The sequence below is a fragment of the Trichosurus vulpecula genome, chromosome 3 (assembly GCF_011100635.1).
Source record: "Trichosurus vulpecula isolate mTriVul1 chromosome 3, mTriVul1.pri, whole genome shotgun sequence".
Taxonomy (NCBI): Eukaryota; Metazoa; Chordata; class Mammalia; order Diprotodontia; family Phalangeridae; genus Trichosurus; species Trichosurus vulpecula.
The window spans coordinates 304,546,099-304,564,115 of record NC_050575.1 but is presented as its reverse complement, the minus strand read 5'-3'; the positions used below and the strand labels follow the sequence as shown (position 1 = coordinate 304,564,115).

Below are 18,017 nucleotides of genomic sequence, written 5' to 3'. Positions count from 1 at the left end.
TGCCTTCCCAGTCACCAGTGGAATTAAAAAGGGCTGTGCGCTTGCTCCCATGGTTTTTACCATGATGTTTTCAGCCATGTTATCAAATGCTTTCAATGAAGATGGACATGGCATCAAGGTCAACTATTGCACTGATGGAAAATTCTTCGACTTGAAAAGACTATAAGCCAAGACCAAAGTGGAGGGAGTATTGGGGCATGATTGTGCTCTCAGTGAAGCTTCTGAAGCTGAGATGCAACAAAGTATGGATCAATTCTCTGCTCCTTGTGCTAATTTTGGCCTAACAACACCAAGAAAACACAGGTACTCCAACAGCCACCACCACACCATCCATATGTGGAACCATCAGTTACAGCAAATGGAGAAGTTTTGAATGCTATAGATAAGTTCACTTACCTTGGTAGTATACTTTTCAGGAATGTACACATTGATAATGAGGTTGAGGCATGTATTGCCAGAGCTAGCTCAGTGTTTGGGAGGCTCTGAAGAAAAGTATGGGAGAGAAGAGGTATTAAACTGATTACCAAACTGAAAGTCTACAGAGCCGTTGTGCTAATCTCATTGTTGTATGCCTGTGAAACTTGGACAGTATACCAATGCCATGCCAGAAACTGAATCACTTCCATTTGAATTGTCTTAGGAAGATTCTGGAGATCACCTGGCAGGATAAAGTACCAGACACTGAGGTCCTTACTTGAACTAAATTGCCCAGCATTCAAACTCTGCTTCAGAAAGCGCAACTCCAATGGGCTAGTCATGTTGTTCGAATGCAAAATGTATGCTTGCCAAAAAGACTGTTTTATGGAGTTCTCACACAGGGAAAGTGTTTTTATGGTGGTCAGAAGAAGCTATACAAGGACACTCTCAAGGTCTTCCTTAAGAACTTTGGAATTGATTGTGTGATATGGGAGACACTGGCACAGGACTGCTCAACATGTGTGCCCACATCAGAGATGGCGCTGTGCTCTATGACCAAAGCAGTATTGAAACAGTTCAAAGGAAATGAAGGATACACAAATTTAGAGTATCACACAGACTGTTTGTGTCTGGCCTGTGGTAAAACCTTCCAAGCTCATATTGGTCTGATCAGGCACAGTCATACACATTGAAAATTGACTCTAGCGTACTGATATCATTTTGGTCCTCTTCAAAAACAAAGGACAACAACCAACCACATTTCACAATGCCTTGATATCATCTCCCATCCTCTCTAAATTTACCGTAATCTCTGATGAAGTAGTAACTCTTCTTCCCATTGTCTTTTGTATCCCTGTATTCCTGATCCCATTCTCTTCTTATCTATTCTACCATATTGCTTCTGACAATCATCCTCTCATATCTTGCTTTTGATTTCTCCCATCTACTGATTCTTTCCTATAAACATACTAAAATCTCCATAAAAGAAGAAAAAAAAGATTTGGAGAATCTACCAAGCTCTGCAGCTATTATTCCCATATTTCTCCTTCCATTCTTAGCAAAACTTGGAAGAGCTGTCTATATCACTACCTCCATTTCCGAACTTCTTAACTCTTTATAATATGGTTTCTGACTTCACCACTCACTTGAAAATTCTCTCTTCAAAGTTACCAGTAATCTTTTAATTACAAAATATTATGGCTTTTTCCTAATCCTAATCTTTTTGTTAACCTCTTTACAGAATTTAACCACCTCTGCAGCTGATCACCCTTTCTCAAGATTTTCATGACACTATTCTCTTTGGACTCTCTCTCTTTCTATCTAACCACTCTTTCTTCATCTTTTTTCCTAGGCAATCATCCACATTATGTCCCTAATTATGGTATATACCACAATGTTCTGTGTTGGGCCCTCTTTTCTTCCCTATACTCTCTAATTTGTTGACCTAATGAGGTCCCATAGATTTAATGGGATCTTTATTCAGATGATTCCCAGATTTATGTATTGCATCCCAGTCTCTCCCTAGAATTCCAGTCCAAGGCAGCATGGTACAATGGAAAGAATTCTGGCTTTGGAGTAAGAGGAGCTAGGTTAAAATCCTTCCTCTGCCAGTAACTAACAAAAAGATCTTGGGAAAGTTGTTTCATTTCTCTAGGTTTATATTTCCTCTTCTCTAAAACTCTAAAAGTTGGACCAGATGTCCTCTTAAAAATCCTTCCAACTCTGAATTCTATAATTCTATGATGCTATGCTTTGACTGCCTGTTGGACATTTCCTATAGTTCCTTTAAGTGCTGAGAGAGAGAGAGAGAGAGAGAGAGAGAGAGAGAGAGAGAGAGAGAAACAATTTGTCCTTTTTGTATTCACATTCAGTTCCATCTCAGAAGCAAATCAAATGACCTTTTCTTCATCATTCAGTAATCAGAGTGGATTCAATTGATATATGTAGATTGAGTTCAATCTTTCTTCACTCGTCTCACATAAAGAAGTAGCCCTTTGCCTTGCCAAGATAGACCCTGCTACCTGCAGTTGGGATCCCATTACACCCTGTCATCAGCCAATTGCCCTCTCTATTCCCATTTCTCTTATCTGCCATCTCTCCTTGTCTACTGGTCTATTTCCTACTGCCTACAAACATGCCTATGTCTTTCCCATCCTCAGAAACCCTCACTTGATTGCCATATTCTTTCTAGCTAGACAGAAGGCCGGTTTGGGTAGATTACAATGAGTGATGGGAAGTAATATCCAGTGGGCCTGGAAAGTGGGAGAAAGGTGGGAGCAAGGTTGTAAAGAGCTTTAAAAGCTTAACATAAGAGTTTCTATTTAAGCCTAGGAGAAATAGGGATCCAGTATTGTTTATTGAATAAGTGACTGGCATGGAGAGACTTTCTCTTTAATGAGAAATAAATTTTTCACCAGTGTAAAGGATGGACTAGGGTGAAGACTCACGTCAGGGAGACCATTTAGAAGGCTTTTTGTAGTATTTTTGTAGTATTCTAGGCAAGAGGATATGAACTAGCTTGGCGTCCCTTTGAGTTGAGAAAAGGAGTCATACGTATAGGGTATTGTGGAGATTAAAATGACGATTTGGCAACTGATTGGATATGTGGGGTGAGATAAAGGGATATTTTAAGGTTATGAACCTGAGAGAATGGAAAAAGATGGTGTCTGACAAAAATAGGGAGGTTTAGAAGAAGGATGGGTTTGAGGAAAATGATAATGAGTTCTGTTTTGGATATGTTAATTTGAGATGTATCCAGTATATTCCTTAGGCAGTTAGTGATGTGGGATTGAAACTAAGGGGATGTACTGTGGCTATCTATGTGTATGGCCATGGCCATGTCCAAATCTAGGTTCTGAGGGAAATTTCAGGATGAGAAGGCAACTAAGTCATAGTGGCAAAGTTGGAAGAGGGTATCCAGGAAGGGAATGAAGCATGGCCAGCTTAGAATTGACCCCTTAAATGGAGGCCTGGAAAGGAATTTACCAGTGAGAAAAAAGGGCTGGTATAGTGAAGGGATGTTCCAAGGCAAGAAAATCTCAGGTACTGAGGGAGATGCCGGTATAAGTCATGGTAGCAAAGTCTGGAGAATCAAAATCACCTCTGGGAAGAGAATGGGGCCTATTGGCCTTAACTTTCCCCAAACACAAAATTAAAGGTTGGGACTAAATGATCTCTAAGGTTCCTTCAGTCTTTAATATTCTGTGATTTTATAATTCCATTCATTTAGTGGCATGAAGATGGGAAAACACCATGAAAAATATTTAGACTCAGACACAAAGCTTTCTTTCACTTTGGTAAGCTTTTCATATTCAAAGATTCATAACATCTATAGTACTCATGATGTTACAGGTTTGGCACTCATCCCCTTTATCCACTTTGTACTACTCTGAAAGAAATTTTAAATTATCATATTTCCTTAAATTAAGCCTGGCATATATGTGACTGTCGCATTAAAACATTGTAGGTGGTAACTTTGTGAGTAGAAAAAAATTTAATACTTTAAGAGACAGTCAATAAATGTAGGTCCTATTGAAATGAGATAAATGCATTTAATCCTTTACTTTTTTTATTAATAGGTATGTGGATATTCACAATGCTGTAATCCAAGTTATTGTCGAGCAAGTAATTTTGCATACTGTATTACTGGGGTTTGCTGCCAGCCAGATTGTCGGGTAAGAGCTTTGTTTGGTAGCATCAAAAAATTTTAAAAATTCTTAGTGAAACTATATAGAATAGGGGTGTCAAACCAAGAAGCTGCATGGGACTGCTTTCAGTCTTCCCCACACCCATTATCATGTATGCCATACAGTTCTTACACCCTTCAGATTAGCAAATCTTGGTCAAGAGAGACAAAGATTGGGGCAGTTATGTGGCACAGAGAGTAGAGCACTGGCCTGGAGTCAGGAGGACCTGAGTTCAAATCTGGCCTCAGACACTTGACACATTTACTAGCTGTGTGACCTTGGGCAAGTCTCTTAACCTCAATGGACCTGCCAAAAAAAAGAGAGACAAAGATTCAAGTTGCAGTGGCATAAATTCTTGAGTTGATAAACTTAAAAAAACCTGAAATTTGAGTTTCAGACCATTGATATTCAGTCTTGAGGTCACTAGCTAAAATAAATATTTTGTCTTCTCCCTTTAGTGTGATTTATGATCCCTGCCTACAAACATAGAAATTTTCATAAATGCTTTAGTAAATGAAGCGGAGCTGCCGCAGAGCTCTCACTAGAATGGCAAATCAAAATGTATTGTCTATTGTTTCAATAAAAACCTAAGGCTGGACAGCCCTGTCATAGACTATCATAGTAGAATCCTAACATCTTTCTGCACCCAGTCTGTCTCTTGGCTGTCTCACCTGTAGCTATCAGAATAATCTTCTTGGGGCAAAACTTTGAACATACAATTATCCTGATCAAAAAACTTCAGTGACACCCTAAAAGTTTTGCCTACCAAAGCCCTATCAATAATGCTCTTGACTCATCTCTCCACTGTCACTCCACCTGACTTCTACTTTCACCCTATCTTCTTGTGTATGTTTACAAAGAATTTTACTTATCTTTATGCTGTCATTTTGTTGTTGTGGCTGCTGCATTCATTCTTCCCTCCTACAATTCTGTTGTCTGGGGTGTTCAAAAAGAAAATAATCCTATTTTTGTTTTTTTTTTTTTGTCTAAGAATGTTTCAAATATCTCTTTATTGTTGAATGTCTATCTTTGTTCCTGTGTGTTTAAGCTCAGATTGATAAAGTAGGTCACTTTGGAATGTATCCTCAGCCTCACTACTCTTCACAACACATTATTCCATTCCCTCCTGCATTTTCTGGTGGATCCAGAATAGTTTTGTGTCATTCAAATTTACTTTCCTCTTTCTCTTGGTCACTTGAAGAATTTGTTGTTTCTGAGTTGAGTTATTAAATTTAACCACTTTGTTTCTTGTTGTTTGCAACTCCCCCACCCCGCCCCCCACCAAAGCTATCTGTGAATTCTGTCACCTGGAATTTATTTCTGTATTCAGAAGGTTTGATCAGTTTTCTTGTATTATGGTATTTAGGTTGACTTGTTCTTTTGGGAGACTTACAGTCCTTAGGTTATCTCTGTGTATTGTGTCTTCTAGATTGCTATCTACTGCTTGAATTGAGAGTATAATTTCTCTTAATGTTTTTGCTTTTTGCTTCACTTCTTCTAGTTTGTCCTTCACTTCTATGTAGCTGCATTCCTAATCAGTTTCTCTTTATTTTGTTCCTTTGTTGAAACTCTCAATGGCAAATTTAAGTTGTTCTATTCTGCCAATTATTTCTGCTTTGCAGGCCATAAATTCTGTTCTTATAATTCTCATTTCTTTTTTAAACCACTCAAGAACATCATGTTGTAGTTCCATGTTCTTCTCAAAATCTACGTGGTCCTCTATCTTATCAAGTGTTAAATTATTCTTTTCTTCTGTTCTTCTACCTTCCTGCACAGATTTCTTAAAGCACATGATGCTGCCATGGTGCTGGCTGTTGAGACTTTGGCAAATTTCTGCAATTTGGAGCTTGGACTTCCGTGAAACTGGAAAGAGAGGGGAGGTCCATGTAGGGTATGGGGTTGTATTATGTTGTAAGCCTGTGGGCTGGATCAGCTAGTGCAACCTTGCTACCAGCATTGTGGTGGGGGGAGCTGTTACTAAGTGGAGGTTTTTAAAAATCTCCTTTTTATTTTCTGGTATCTTAGACAAGGATTGTCCAACCTTAGGTTTTTATTGAAACAATGAACAATATATTTTGATTTGCCATTTTAGTGAGAGTTTTGCAGTAGCTCAGCTTCGTTTACTAAAGCATTTATGTAAATTTCTATGCTTGTAAGCGGGCCTCATAAATCGCTTTGCAGGCCACATGAGGCCTGTGGGCCACCTTTTGGACAGTCCTGTCTTAGACCATGGAGACAGTCGAAGATGCTTTATCTTCGGTGCATAGTTTATGATTTGGAGATGCCCAAAAGGTCACGTGGATGAGATAAAATTCTCTTTGAATGTAATTTCTCTCTTTGTCTCTTCCTTTTGTTTTAAAAATGCTACTCAAAATATTGATACAGATTTATTTCATATCTTCACCTTTGGTGAATTTATTGTCTCATTTAATTTTTTAGTTGACTTCTCTCTCACCATTTTTTTGGGGGAGGGGGAAAGGCAAGGCAGTTGGGGTTAAGTGATGTGCCTAAGGTCACACAGCTAGTAAGTGTCAAATGTCTGAGGCCAGATTTGAACTCAGGTCCTCCTGACTTCAGGGGTGGTACTCTATTCACTCTGCCACTTAGCTGCACCCTTTAGTTTTCTCCAGAATTGATAGACTATCACATCATCTCCAAAAAGTGATAATATTTTTCCTTCTTTTTCTATGTTTATTCCCTTGGTTTCTTTTTCTTGTTTTATTTGCTATGCCTGGTATTTCTTTCACTACATCAAATAACAGCAGTAATAATAGGCAATCCTGGTTTATCCCTGATTTTATTGAAAAGGCAGTTTATTTCCATTACATATAAAGATACCTCTTGATTTTAGATAGATGCAACATGCTATATATATTAAGGAAAAGTCCATTTATTCCTATACTTTCTACCATTTTAGAGAGAAATGAGTTTTGGACATTGTCACATCTGATAAACATCTATTTATTTTATTATATTATTTTATTGATATGGTTTATTATTTCACAGTCTTCCTTATATTGAATCAACCTTGTATTCCTGGTATAAATCTGAACTTGTTATAGTATATAGTCTTTTTAACATGTTGTTTCAGTCTATTTGGTAATATTATATTTAAGATTTTTGCATTAATTTTCATTAGAGAGAATGATCTATAATTTCTTTCTATTCTTTGTTGCTTCATCATTTAGGTTTCAAGACTGTATCATAAAAGAGACTGAAAAGATCCTTTTATTATTTTTGCACCTTATGTATTGAAATTAACTGTTGTTTGAAAGTTTAATAGAATTTACTTGTAAATCCATTTAATCTTGCAGTTCTATTCTTCAGGAGTTTTTGGCTTGCTCAATTTCTTTTTCTGATATTGGGCTATTTAAATAATCCACTTCTTTAAAAAATCTGGTTGTTTTAAATTATGTAAGTTATCCATTTCCTCTAAGTAATTAGTTTTGTTAATATATAATTGGGCAAAATAGTTTTAATAGTTTCTTTTATTTCCTCTTCAATTTTTATAAATTCTCATTTTCCTTTTTAAAAAAAATTATTTATTTTGGGGGGACAGAGCCAAGATGGCAGCTGGAAAGTGGGGACTTGCATGAGCTCCCTGCCAGGTCCCTCCAAAAACCTATAAAAATGGCTCTGAACAAATTCTAGAACTGCAGAACCCACAAAATAGCACAGGGAAGCAGGGATCCAGCCCAGGACAGCCTGGATGGTCACTGGATGAGGTCTATCACCCACAGAGCAGAGGGGAACTGAGTTCAGCATGGGAAGTGGCAGGACCAACCAAACAGGGAGCCAGGCAGAACAGGCCCTAGAGCCCTGAATCAGTGAGCTGTGGCTGTTACCAGACTTCTCAACCCACAAACACCAAAGACAACAGAGAAGGTTAGTGGGAAAAGCTGCCGGGGACAGAGTTCGAGGTTCGGCCACTGCCCCAGGGGCAGTGGGGGCGGTGCAGCTACAGAACTACAGCTGCAGTTACTTCAGGCCCCAGGCCCACCTGGTGGGAGGAATTAAGTGGCAGATCAGAGCATGAGTGCAGAGCCTGCTGAAGATTTGCATCAGGTCCGGGTTGGTGGTTCTTGGGAAAGGAGGAGTGCTGGTATGGCAGAGATGGCTGTATAGAAATAGCTCTGAAATCAACAGTGCATCCCCTCAAGCTTGGAACAAAGTACTGTTTGCTCTACAAGTAGTCATAGCCCAACGAAAAACTCAAGGGTCAAGTAAGTTGGCTGGGAACATGGCCAGGCAGCGAAAACGCACTCAGATTCAGTCTCAGACTTTGGAATCTTTCTTTGGTGACAAAGAAGACCATAACATACAGCCTGAAGAAGTCAACAAAGTCAAAGAGCCTACAACAAAAGCCTCCAAGAAAAACATGAACTGGTCTCAGGCCATAGAAGAGCTCAAAAAGGAGTTGGAAAAGCAAGTTAGAGAAGTAGAGGAAAAATTGGGACGAGAAATGAGAATGATGCAAGAAAACCATGAAAAACAAGTCAATGACTTCCTAAAGGAGACCCAAGAAAATACTGAAAAATATATTGAAGAAAACAACACTTTAAAAAATAGACTAACTCAAATAGCAAAAGAGCTCCAAAAAGCCAATGAGGAGAAGAATGCCTTGAAAGGCAGAATTAGCCAAATGGAAAAGGAGGTCCAAAAGACCACTGAAGAAAATGCTACCTTAAAAATGAGATTGGAGCAAGTGGAAGCTAATGACTTTATGAGAAATCAAGATATTATAAAACAGAACCAAAGGAATGAAAAAGTGGAAGAGAATGTGAAATATCTCATTGGAAAAACCACTGACCTGGAAAATAGATCCAGGAGAGAGAATTTAAAAATTATTGGACTACCTGAAAGCCATGATCAAAAAAAGAACCTAGATATCATTTTTCAAGAAATTATCAAGCAGAACTGCCCTGATATTCTAGAGCCAAAGGGTAAAATAGAAACTGAAAGAATCTACAGATCACCTCCTCAAAAAGATCCCAAAAAGATAACTCCTAGGAACATTGTCGCCAAATTCCAGAGCTCCCAGGTCAAGGAGAAAATACTTCAAGCAGCCAGAAAGAAACAATTGGAGTATTGTGGAAAAACAATCAGGATAACACAGGATCTAGCAGCTTCCACATTAAGGGATCGAAGGGCTTGGAATACGATATTCCGAAGGTCAATGGACCTAGGATTAAAACCGAGAATCACCTACCCAGCAAAACTGAGTATCATGCTCCAAGGCAAAATATGGATTTTCAATAAAATAGAGAACTTTCAAGCTTTCTCAGTGAAAAGATCAGAGCTGAATAGAAAATCTGACTTTCAAACACAAGAATCTAGAGAAGCATGAAAAGGTAAACAAGGAAGAGAAATCATAAGGGACTTACTAAAGTTGAACTATTTTGTTTACATTCCTACATAGAAAGATAATGTTCGGCAGTGGCCGAACCTCGAACTCTGTCCCCGGCAGCTTTTCCCACTAACCTTCTCTGTTGTCTTTTGTGTTTTTGGGTTGAGAAGTCTGGTAACGGCCACAGCTCACTGATTCAGGGTGCTAGGGCCTGTTCCACTTGGCTCCCTCTTTGGTTGGTCCTGCTGCCGCCCACGCTGAGCTCCACTCCCCTGTGCTCCATGCTCAATAGACCTCAACCAGCGACCATCCAGGCTGTACTGGGCTCGATCCCTGCTATTTTGTGGGTTCTGCAGTTCTAGAATTTGTTCAGAGCCATTTTTTATAGGTTTTTGGAGGAACCTGGCGGGTAGCTCACGCAAGTCCCTGGTTTCCAGCCGCCATCCTGGCTCCGCCCCAAAAATGAACACTTTTGAAAAAGGACAGGCTCAAGGGAGAAAATTCAATAAAGGGGGATAGGTTAGGAAGGAGCAAAACATAGCTAATCTTTCACAACACGAGTATTATGGAAGGGTTTTACATAATGACACGCATGTGGCCTATGTTGAATTGCTTGCCTTCTTAGGGAGGGTGGGTGGGTGGGGAGGGAAGAGGGGGGGAATTTGGAACTGAAAGTTTTAAAAACAGACGTTCAAATAGAGCAAAAAAAAGTTTTTGCATGCAACTAGGAAATAAGATACACAGGCAATGGGGCATAGAAATTTATCTTGCCCTACAAGAGAAGAAGGGAAAGGGGGATGGGAGGGGAGTGGGGTGACAGAAGGAAGGGCTGACTGAGGAATGGGGCAACCAGAATATATGCCATCTTGGAGTGGGCAGGATGGTAGAAATGGGGAGAAAATTTGTAATTCAAACTGTTGTGAAAATCAATGCTGAAAACTAAATACATTAAATAAATTAAATAAAAATTAACAAAAGAAAAAAAATTTATTTCTAGTTTTCAACATTCACTTCCATAAGATTTTGAGTTCCAAATTTTTTCCCCATCTCTCCCCTCCCCTCACCCCAAAATAGCATATAATTTGATATAGGCTCTACATATACATTCATATTAAACCTATTTTCACATTAGTCATGTTGTAAAGAAGAATTAGAACCAATGGGAAAAACCACGCAAAAGAAGAAACAAAAAGAGAGAGCAAATAAATATGCTCCAATCTGCATTCAGATTCCATAGTTATTTTACTGGATGTGGACATCATTTTCCATCATGAGTCTTTTGGAGTTATCTTAGATTCTTGCATTGCTAAAAAGAGATAAGTCTATCAAAGTTAATTATAGCACAATGTGGCTATTACTGTGTACAAATCCTTTTCCTTTTTTGAAGTAAATAAATTAATTTTCTTCTGACTTTAAAAAAAGTCAAATTAGCTGTTTATGTATTTTTTAGTTTTTTAAAAAGTAGGTGCTAATTTCATTTATCAGTTCGATGTGATTTTTTTAAACTTCTATTTTCATTAAACTCTTTTTTTATTTCTAGAACTTTGTTTTTAGTTGGAGGTTTTTGATCAGTTATTCTAGTTTTATTAGTTTCATTCTCATTTCATTGACTTTTTTCCTCTGTTCTATTTCTGTCTCTTGATGAAAGCATGTAGAGATATAGCTTTCCTCTCTAAGAACTGTATTAGTTGCATCTCTTAATTTTTGGTATGTTGTCTCATGATTATCATTTTCTTCAATGAAATTTTCTATTGCTTCTATGATGATTTTTTTCTTGACCCATCAGTTACTTAAGACTAAGTTATTTAGTCTTTATTATTGAATTCTCACTTCAAAGTCTTGCTATTGAATAGGATCTTTAATAGCATTTTCATCAGTAAGTGATGTTGTTAATATTTCTGATTTTATTCATTTTTGGTGAGGTTTTTAATGCCCTGTAACATGTTCAATTTTTTCTAAAGGTGCAGTTCACAGCTTACAAGTATGTAAACTCCTTTCTGGCCCCATTGAGTAACTGCCAGAGATCTATCATATCTAATTGATCTAGAGTTTCATTTAAGTCCTTAAATTCTTTCTTGCTTGTCTTTGAATGGATTTACCTAGGTCTGAAAGTGGTAAATTGAGGTGCTCTACTGTAAGTAGCTTTACAATCTATTTCTCCCCACAACTTGAATAATTCTTTTAATTATTTAGATGCTATGATATTTTGTATGCGTGTCCTAAGTATTGGTATTGATTCCTATATTATGCCTTTAAGGCATAATATAGATCCCCTGCTTATCTGTCACTCTCTCTTTTTTATTGGTCTATATTTGTCTATAGGTACATGTCTATATTTACTGTAGCCTTATCTAAACTTATGATTGCTCTCTATGTTGAATTCACCCAAAGCATAACAATTCTATTTCAGATAAGTGAAACAAGACATTTGCTTTTTAAAATAATTAACAAGTGCTTACTCTGAAGGAAAAAGTTAAATGAGTTATAGGAGGAAATAGACAGTAAAAATATACTGGTGGGGATCCTTACTTTACCCCTCTACGACTTAGATAAATCTAATCATAAAACAAACAAAAAAAGAAGTAAAGGAGATGAATGGAATTTTAGAAAAGTTAGGTATGATAGACCCCTGGAGAATATTGAATGGGAATGGAAAGGAGTATACTTCCTCTCAGCTGTGTATGGTACCTTTACAAAAATTGTCCATGCATTATGTGATAAAACCTCAAAAACAAGTGCAGAAAGACAGAACTACTAAATTCGCCCTTTACTGAACACAATGCAATAAAAATTACATTCAGTACAGGGTCTTTGAAGCATAGATTAAAAATTAATTTTAAACAAAATAATCAAATCCTAAGAAACGAGTGAGTCAAAGAAGAAATCATAGAAATAGTCAATAATTTTAATCTCATAACAATAATAAGACGACATACTGAAAATTATGTTATGTGTGCAAATCAATACTTAGGGAAAATTTGTATTTCTAAACCTTTACATCAGTAAAAGAAAAAGTAGATAAATAATTTGGGCATACAATTTTAAAAACTAGAAAAAATGTAAAACTCCCAATCAAATACCAAAATTGAAATCCTGAAGATCAAAAGAGAGATTAATAAAATTGAAAATTAAAAAAAAAACTATCAAAATTTTAAAAACCTAAGAGGTGGTTTTATGGGAAAAATCCAATATAATTATGACAAGCCATTGGTTAATTTGATTTAAAAAAAAGAAAAAAGAAAATCAAATTTGTCAGTATCAAACATGAAAAGGGTAAATGCAAAACCAATGAAGATGAAATTATTAGAAACTATTTTGCCCAATTATATGCTAGTAAAACTGATAACCTTAATGAAATGGATGAATAGTTACAAAAATATAAATTGTCTAGATTAACAGAAAAGGAAATAGAATATTTTAAATATTTTAATAATTAATTTATTTTTAGTTTTCAACATTCACTTCCATAAGATTTTGAGTTTTAAATTTTCTCCCCTTCTCTCTCCTATCCCCTCCCTAAGAAGGCATGCAGTCTGAAATGGGCTGTACTTATACATTCATATTAAACACATTTTCACATTAGTTATGATCTAAGGAAGAATTAGAACTAATGAGAGGAACCATGAGAAGGAAGAAGCAAAACAACAAAAGAAAAGGAGAACAAATAGTATGCTTCCATCTGCATTCAGACTCCATAGTTCTTTCTCTGGATGTGAATAGCATTTTTCATCATGAGTCTTTTGGAGTTGTCTTAGATCCTTGCTTTGCTGAAAAGAACTAATCTATCACAGCCTCAGTACATGGTCAATTTTTGTGTAGGTGCCATGGACTGCTGAGAAAAAGGTATATTCCTTTCTATCCCCATTCATTTTTTTTCCAAGGGTCTACCATATCTAACTTTCATAAGATTTTATTCAACTCCTTAGCTTCTTTCTTGTTTGTTTTGGCTAGTTTTATCTCATTCGGAGAGGGGGAGGTTGAGGTCCCTCACTAGTATAGTTTTGCTCTCTATTTCTTCCTGTAACTTACTTAACTTCTCCTGTAAGAATTTGGATGCTATACCCCTTGGTGCATATATGTTTAGTGTTGATATTACTGCATTGTTTATGGTACCTTTTAGCAAGATGTAGTTTCCTTATTTCTCTCTTTTAATTAGATCTATTTTTGCTTTTTCTTTGTCTGAGATCAGGATTGCTACCCCTGTTTTTTTATTTCAGCTGAAGCATAATATATTCTGGAATAAAGCCTTTTACCTTTACTCTGTGTATATTCCTCTGTTTCAAATGTATTTCTTATAAACAACATATTGTAGGATTATGATTCTTAATCCACTCTGGTATCTGCTTCCATTTTATGGGAGAATTCATCCCAATCACATTCACAGCTGTGATTACTATTTATGTCTTTCTCTCCATTCTATTTCCCCCTGTTTATGCTTCTCTTTCTCCTTTCTCTCCTCAGTAGAGTTTGCTTTGGACCACTACCTCCCTTCAGTCTGCCCTTTCTTCTATCATCCTCCTCTCTTTTCTTCTCCTTTACCCTTACTATTTCTTTCCTCCCATTCACTCCCTCCTTTTTCTTTCCCCTTTCCTCTCCTACTTCCTATAGGGTAAGTTAGATATCTGTACCTAACTGATTATGTTATTCTCTCTTTGAGCCAAATCTGATGAGAGTAAGGTTCAAACACTGTTCATCCCCCTCCCTTCTTTCCCTCTATTAGAAAAGGGTTTTGTGCCTTTTCGTGTGATATGATTTACCCTTTTCTGCCTCCTCTTTTCTTCTTCTGCCAGAACAATTCCTTTTCCCCACTTAATTAGATTTTTTATCATCACATCAAAGTCAACTTATACCCACTCCCTATGACTATGTATACCCTTTCAAATTGTCATAATAATGATACAGTTGTCAAGAGTTACAAGTGTCATCTTCCCTTGTAGGGATGTAAACAATTTGCCTTTACTAATAACATATTGTGTTTTTCTTTCCTGTTTACCTTTTTATGCCTCTCTTGAGTCTTGTATTTGGAGATCAAATTTTCTGTTAAGCTCTGGTCTTTTCATCAGGAAGTTTTGGAAGTCATGGAATGTCATGGAATAAAGTCAATGGAATCATTGAATGTCCATCTCCTTGCCTGAAAGCTCATGCTCAGTTTTGTGGGGTAGTTGATCCTTGGTTGTAATCCAAGCTTTTTTGACTCACGGGATATTGTATTCCACACCCTCAGATCTTTTAATGTAGAAGCTGCAAGGTCCTACATAATCCTAACTTTGACATTTAAATTGCTTCTTTCTTGCTACTTACAGTATTTTCTTTTCGACCTGGTAATGTTGGAATTTGGCTACAATATTCCTTGGCATTTTCAATTTGGGGTCTCTTTTAGGAGGTGATCAGTGGATTCTTTTGATGACTATTTTACCTTCTGGTTCTAGGACCTCAGGGTAGTTTTCCTTGATTTCCTGAAAGATACTGTCCGTGCTCTTTTTCTTCATCATGGTTTTCAGATAGACCAATAACTTTTAAATTCTCTCTCCCGGATCTATTTTCCTAGTCAGTTGTTTTTACCAATGAGGTATTTTACATTTTCTTCTATGTTTTCATTCTTTTGTTTCTGTTTGACTAATTTGTGATGTCTCATAGAGTCATTAGCTTTCATTTGCCCAATTCTAATTTTTAATGAATTGTTTTCTTCTATCAGATTTTGTACCTCCTTTTCCATTTGGTCCATTTTACTTTTTAAGGAGTTGTTTTCTCCAGTGTGCTTTTTTTCCATTTGGCCAATTGTATTTTTTAAGGACTTGTTTTCTACAGTCAATTTTTGTCCTTCCTTTTCCAAGCTATTGACTCTCTCTTGCATAACTCTCATTTCTTTTCCAATTTTTCTCCTACCCCTCTTCTTTGACTTTTAAAATCCTTCTTGAGCTCTTCTAAGAATGATTTTTGGCCTTGAGACCAGTGAATATTCCCTTTGGAGGTTTTGGATATGGGTATATTTACAGTGTTGTCCTCTTCTGAATTTGTACCTTGTTCTTCCCCAACCTCATAATAATAATCTGTGGTCATTGTACATTTTTGCTTTTTGCTTATGGTGTTTGCCTGTTTCCTGGCTTTTAAAATTGAGCTTTCCTGCTGGGGGTCAGGGAGCACTGACCCAAGCTTCTTGTGCTAGGAGTCCGGGACCTGGTCACTGGCTTTGTGTGCTGGGGCCTCAGGTGCTGGCAACTGGAGGCTGTAGGGGTCTGACCCCTTACCTGCTATTGAGCTGGGGTCAGCAACACTGGAGCTCTCTGGGTGGGTGTGGGGATTCTGGCCCTTGGAGGATGCCTCTTCACCTGAGCTTCTTTAAAGTACTTGAATGTATGGCTGCTGGAGGGTGTCTGCCACCCTGGAACTGTGCCTCCTGAAGTTGTGCTAAAGCACTAGGAGATTTTTGTGGCTGGAGAATACTGGTGCATGTGGTAGTTTTCCAAGCTGATGTTTACCAATTCCCTTGCCTTGCTGAGGCACTGGGGAACAGGGGGAGTCCTGGTGTTGGTGCTTGCCTGCTCTACCATCCTGTGGCTCAGGATCTCCCCCTGTTTTGCTGAAGTGGGGCTTGCCGCTGTATTGCTGGGATGCCTCCCATCCTGTACTGCTCTCTCTCCCCCAGAGCAAAAGGAGCCTTTTCTGTTAATTCCCCAAGCTTTCTGGACTACAAGACTGCTGCACCCTGTCTTTCTGCTGGCTCAGCTATTCTAGGGTTTTTTCTGAGGCAATATTTTCTGGGCTTTAAGAGGTCAATAAGGGAGGGTGAGAGTGATTTACTTCTTATTCCACCTTCTTAGCTCCCAGAAGTCTGAAATAGAATATTTAAACAACCCTATCTTAGAAAAAGAAATCAACCCATAAATCAGCTTCTTAAAGAAGAAAAAACCCAAGACCAGACTCACAAGTGGATTCTACCAAACATTTAAAGAATAATTCCAATACTATAGAAACTCCTTTAAAAAATAGGTAAAGAAGGAGTCATTTCTTCTTATGACACAAATATAGTTTTAATACCTAAAAAGGGAGAGTAAAAATAGAGATAGAAAACTATAGATCAATTTCCCAAATGAATATTGATGCAAAAATTTTAAATAATATACTATGAAGGAGCTTACAATATAAAACAAAGATCATACACTATTATTATATTGGATTTATACCAGGAATGCAAGGTGGGTTAAACATCTGGATCAATAACAAAAATAAAAATAATTTTCTTATTTCAATAGATACGAAGAATGCTTTTCACAAAATATAACACCTATTCCTATTAAAAACACTAGATAGCATAGGAATAAATGGAGTTTTCTTAAAATTATAATAGCATCTATCTAAAACCAAGAATAAGCATTAACTATATTGTGCATAAATCAGGAGTGAAGCAAGGATATCCATTATCACCATTATTATTCAATATTGTACTAGATATGCTAGCTCTAGAAATAAGACAAGAAAAGTAAATTGAAGGAATGCATAAAGGCAATGAGGAAACAAAACTATCAGTTTTTGCAAACAATATAATTGTCTGTAGCATTAGAGAACCCTAGAGAGTCAACTAAAAAACAGTGAACAATTTTAGCAAAATTTCTGGATATAAGATAAACCCACAAAAATCATCAGCATTTCTACATATTACTAACAAAATCCAAAAGAAAGAGTTAGAAAGAGAAGTCTATTTAAAACAACAGACAATATAATATACTTGAGAGTCTACCTGCTAAAATAGACACATGATCTATATGAATACTATTACAAAATACTCTTCATACAAAGATAGATCTAAACAATTGAAGAAATATTAATTGCTCATGGGTAGGCTAACACATGACACAACCATAATAGAGACAAAAACTAATTCCCCTTTCCCCACCTTATTCTGCCAATCCTAGTGATATTGAATCCTTGGATGCCTAAGAATAAACCACCTTCTCTCCAACCTCCACAATCCATTTTCTCCTCCCAATCCATTTCAACTCTGCCTCTGCAATGTCCCACATCTGTTCTGCCCACCTTTTTCACCATATTCTCTAGACTTATATTCCATAACAAGATTTCTTTCATTTTTGGACCTCTTCATCTCATGCATCTTTTATCTTCTGGTACTCACTGAGAGTTGGCTTCTCTCAAACCTGTTCAGTACAGATTTCAACTCCTCATCCTCCTGACACACTGGTACTGAAGGGAAGTAAGAATACTCCTTGCTTTGCAGTCCTCCATCTGCCACAGCACTCAGGTCTTCTTTTGGTATATCTAGTTCAGAATGCCCTATAGGCCACAGATGAATTGCTACTAAAGTTCTCCACCTTTGAGGTTAACTGTATCCAAATTTATCATCGAATTTAGACTCTGGCAGGGCCTGTAAGTCCCTCCTTTCTTAAGGAGTTTGATACCCAACTCACAATCTTTCTCAGTACTTTATCTCTGGCCTTTATACTAGGGAACTTCAGTATTCATGTTGATATAGCCTCAAACACCTTAATCTCCCAGTTCCTCCATCTACTGTCCTGTCTCACTCTACCACAATTATATCTAGGGATGGTCAT

The 18,017-nt window shown here is 37.2% G+C and overlaps 1 protein-coding gene across 1 annotated transcript in view; it reads left to right on the top strand.

The window, feature by feature from the left end:
- Window positions 1–18,017, top strand: part of LOC118842519 (disintegrin and metalloproteinase domain-containing protein 32-like) — a 132,867-nt gene that overhangs the window by 81,031 nt on the left and 33,819 nt on the right. The window contains exon 13 of the mRNA XM_036749997.1: window positions 3,996–4,091. Within this exon, the coding sequence (XP_036605892.1) occupies window positions 3,996–4,091 (96 nt within the window). The remainder of the gene's footprint in view (window positions 1–3,995; window positions 4,092–18,017) is intronic.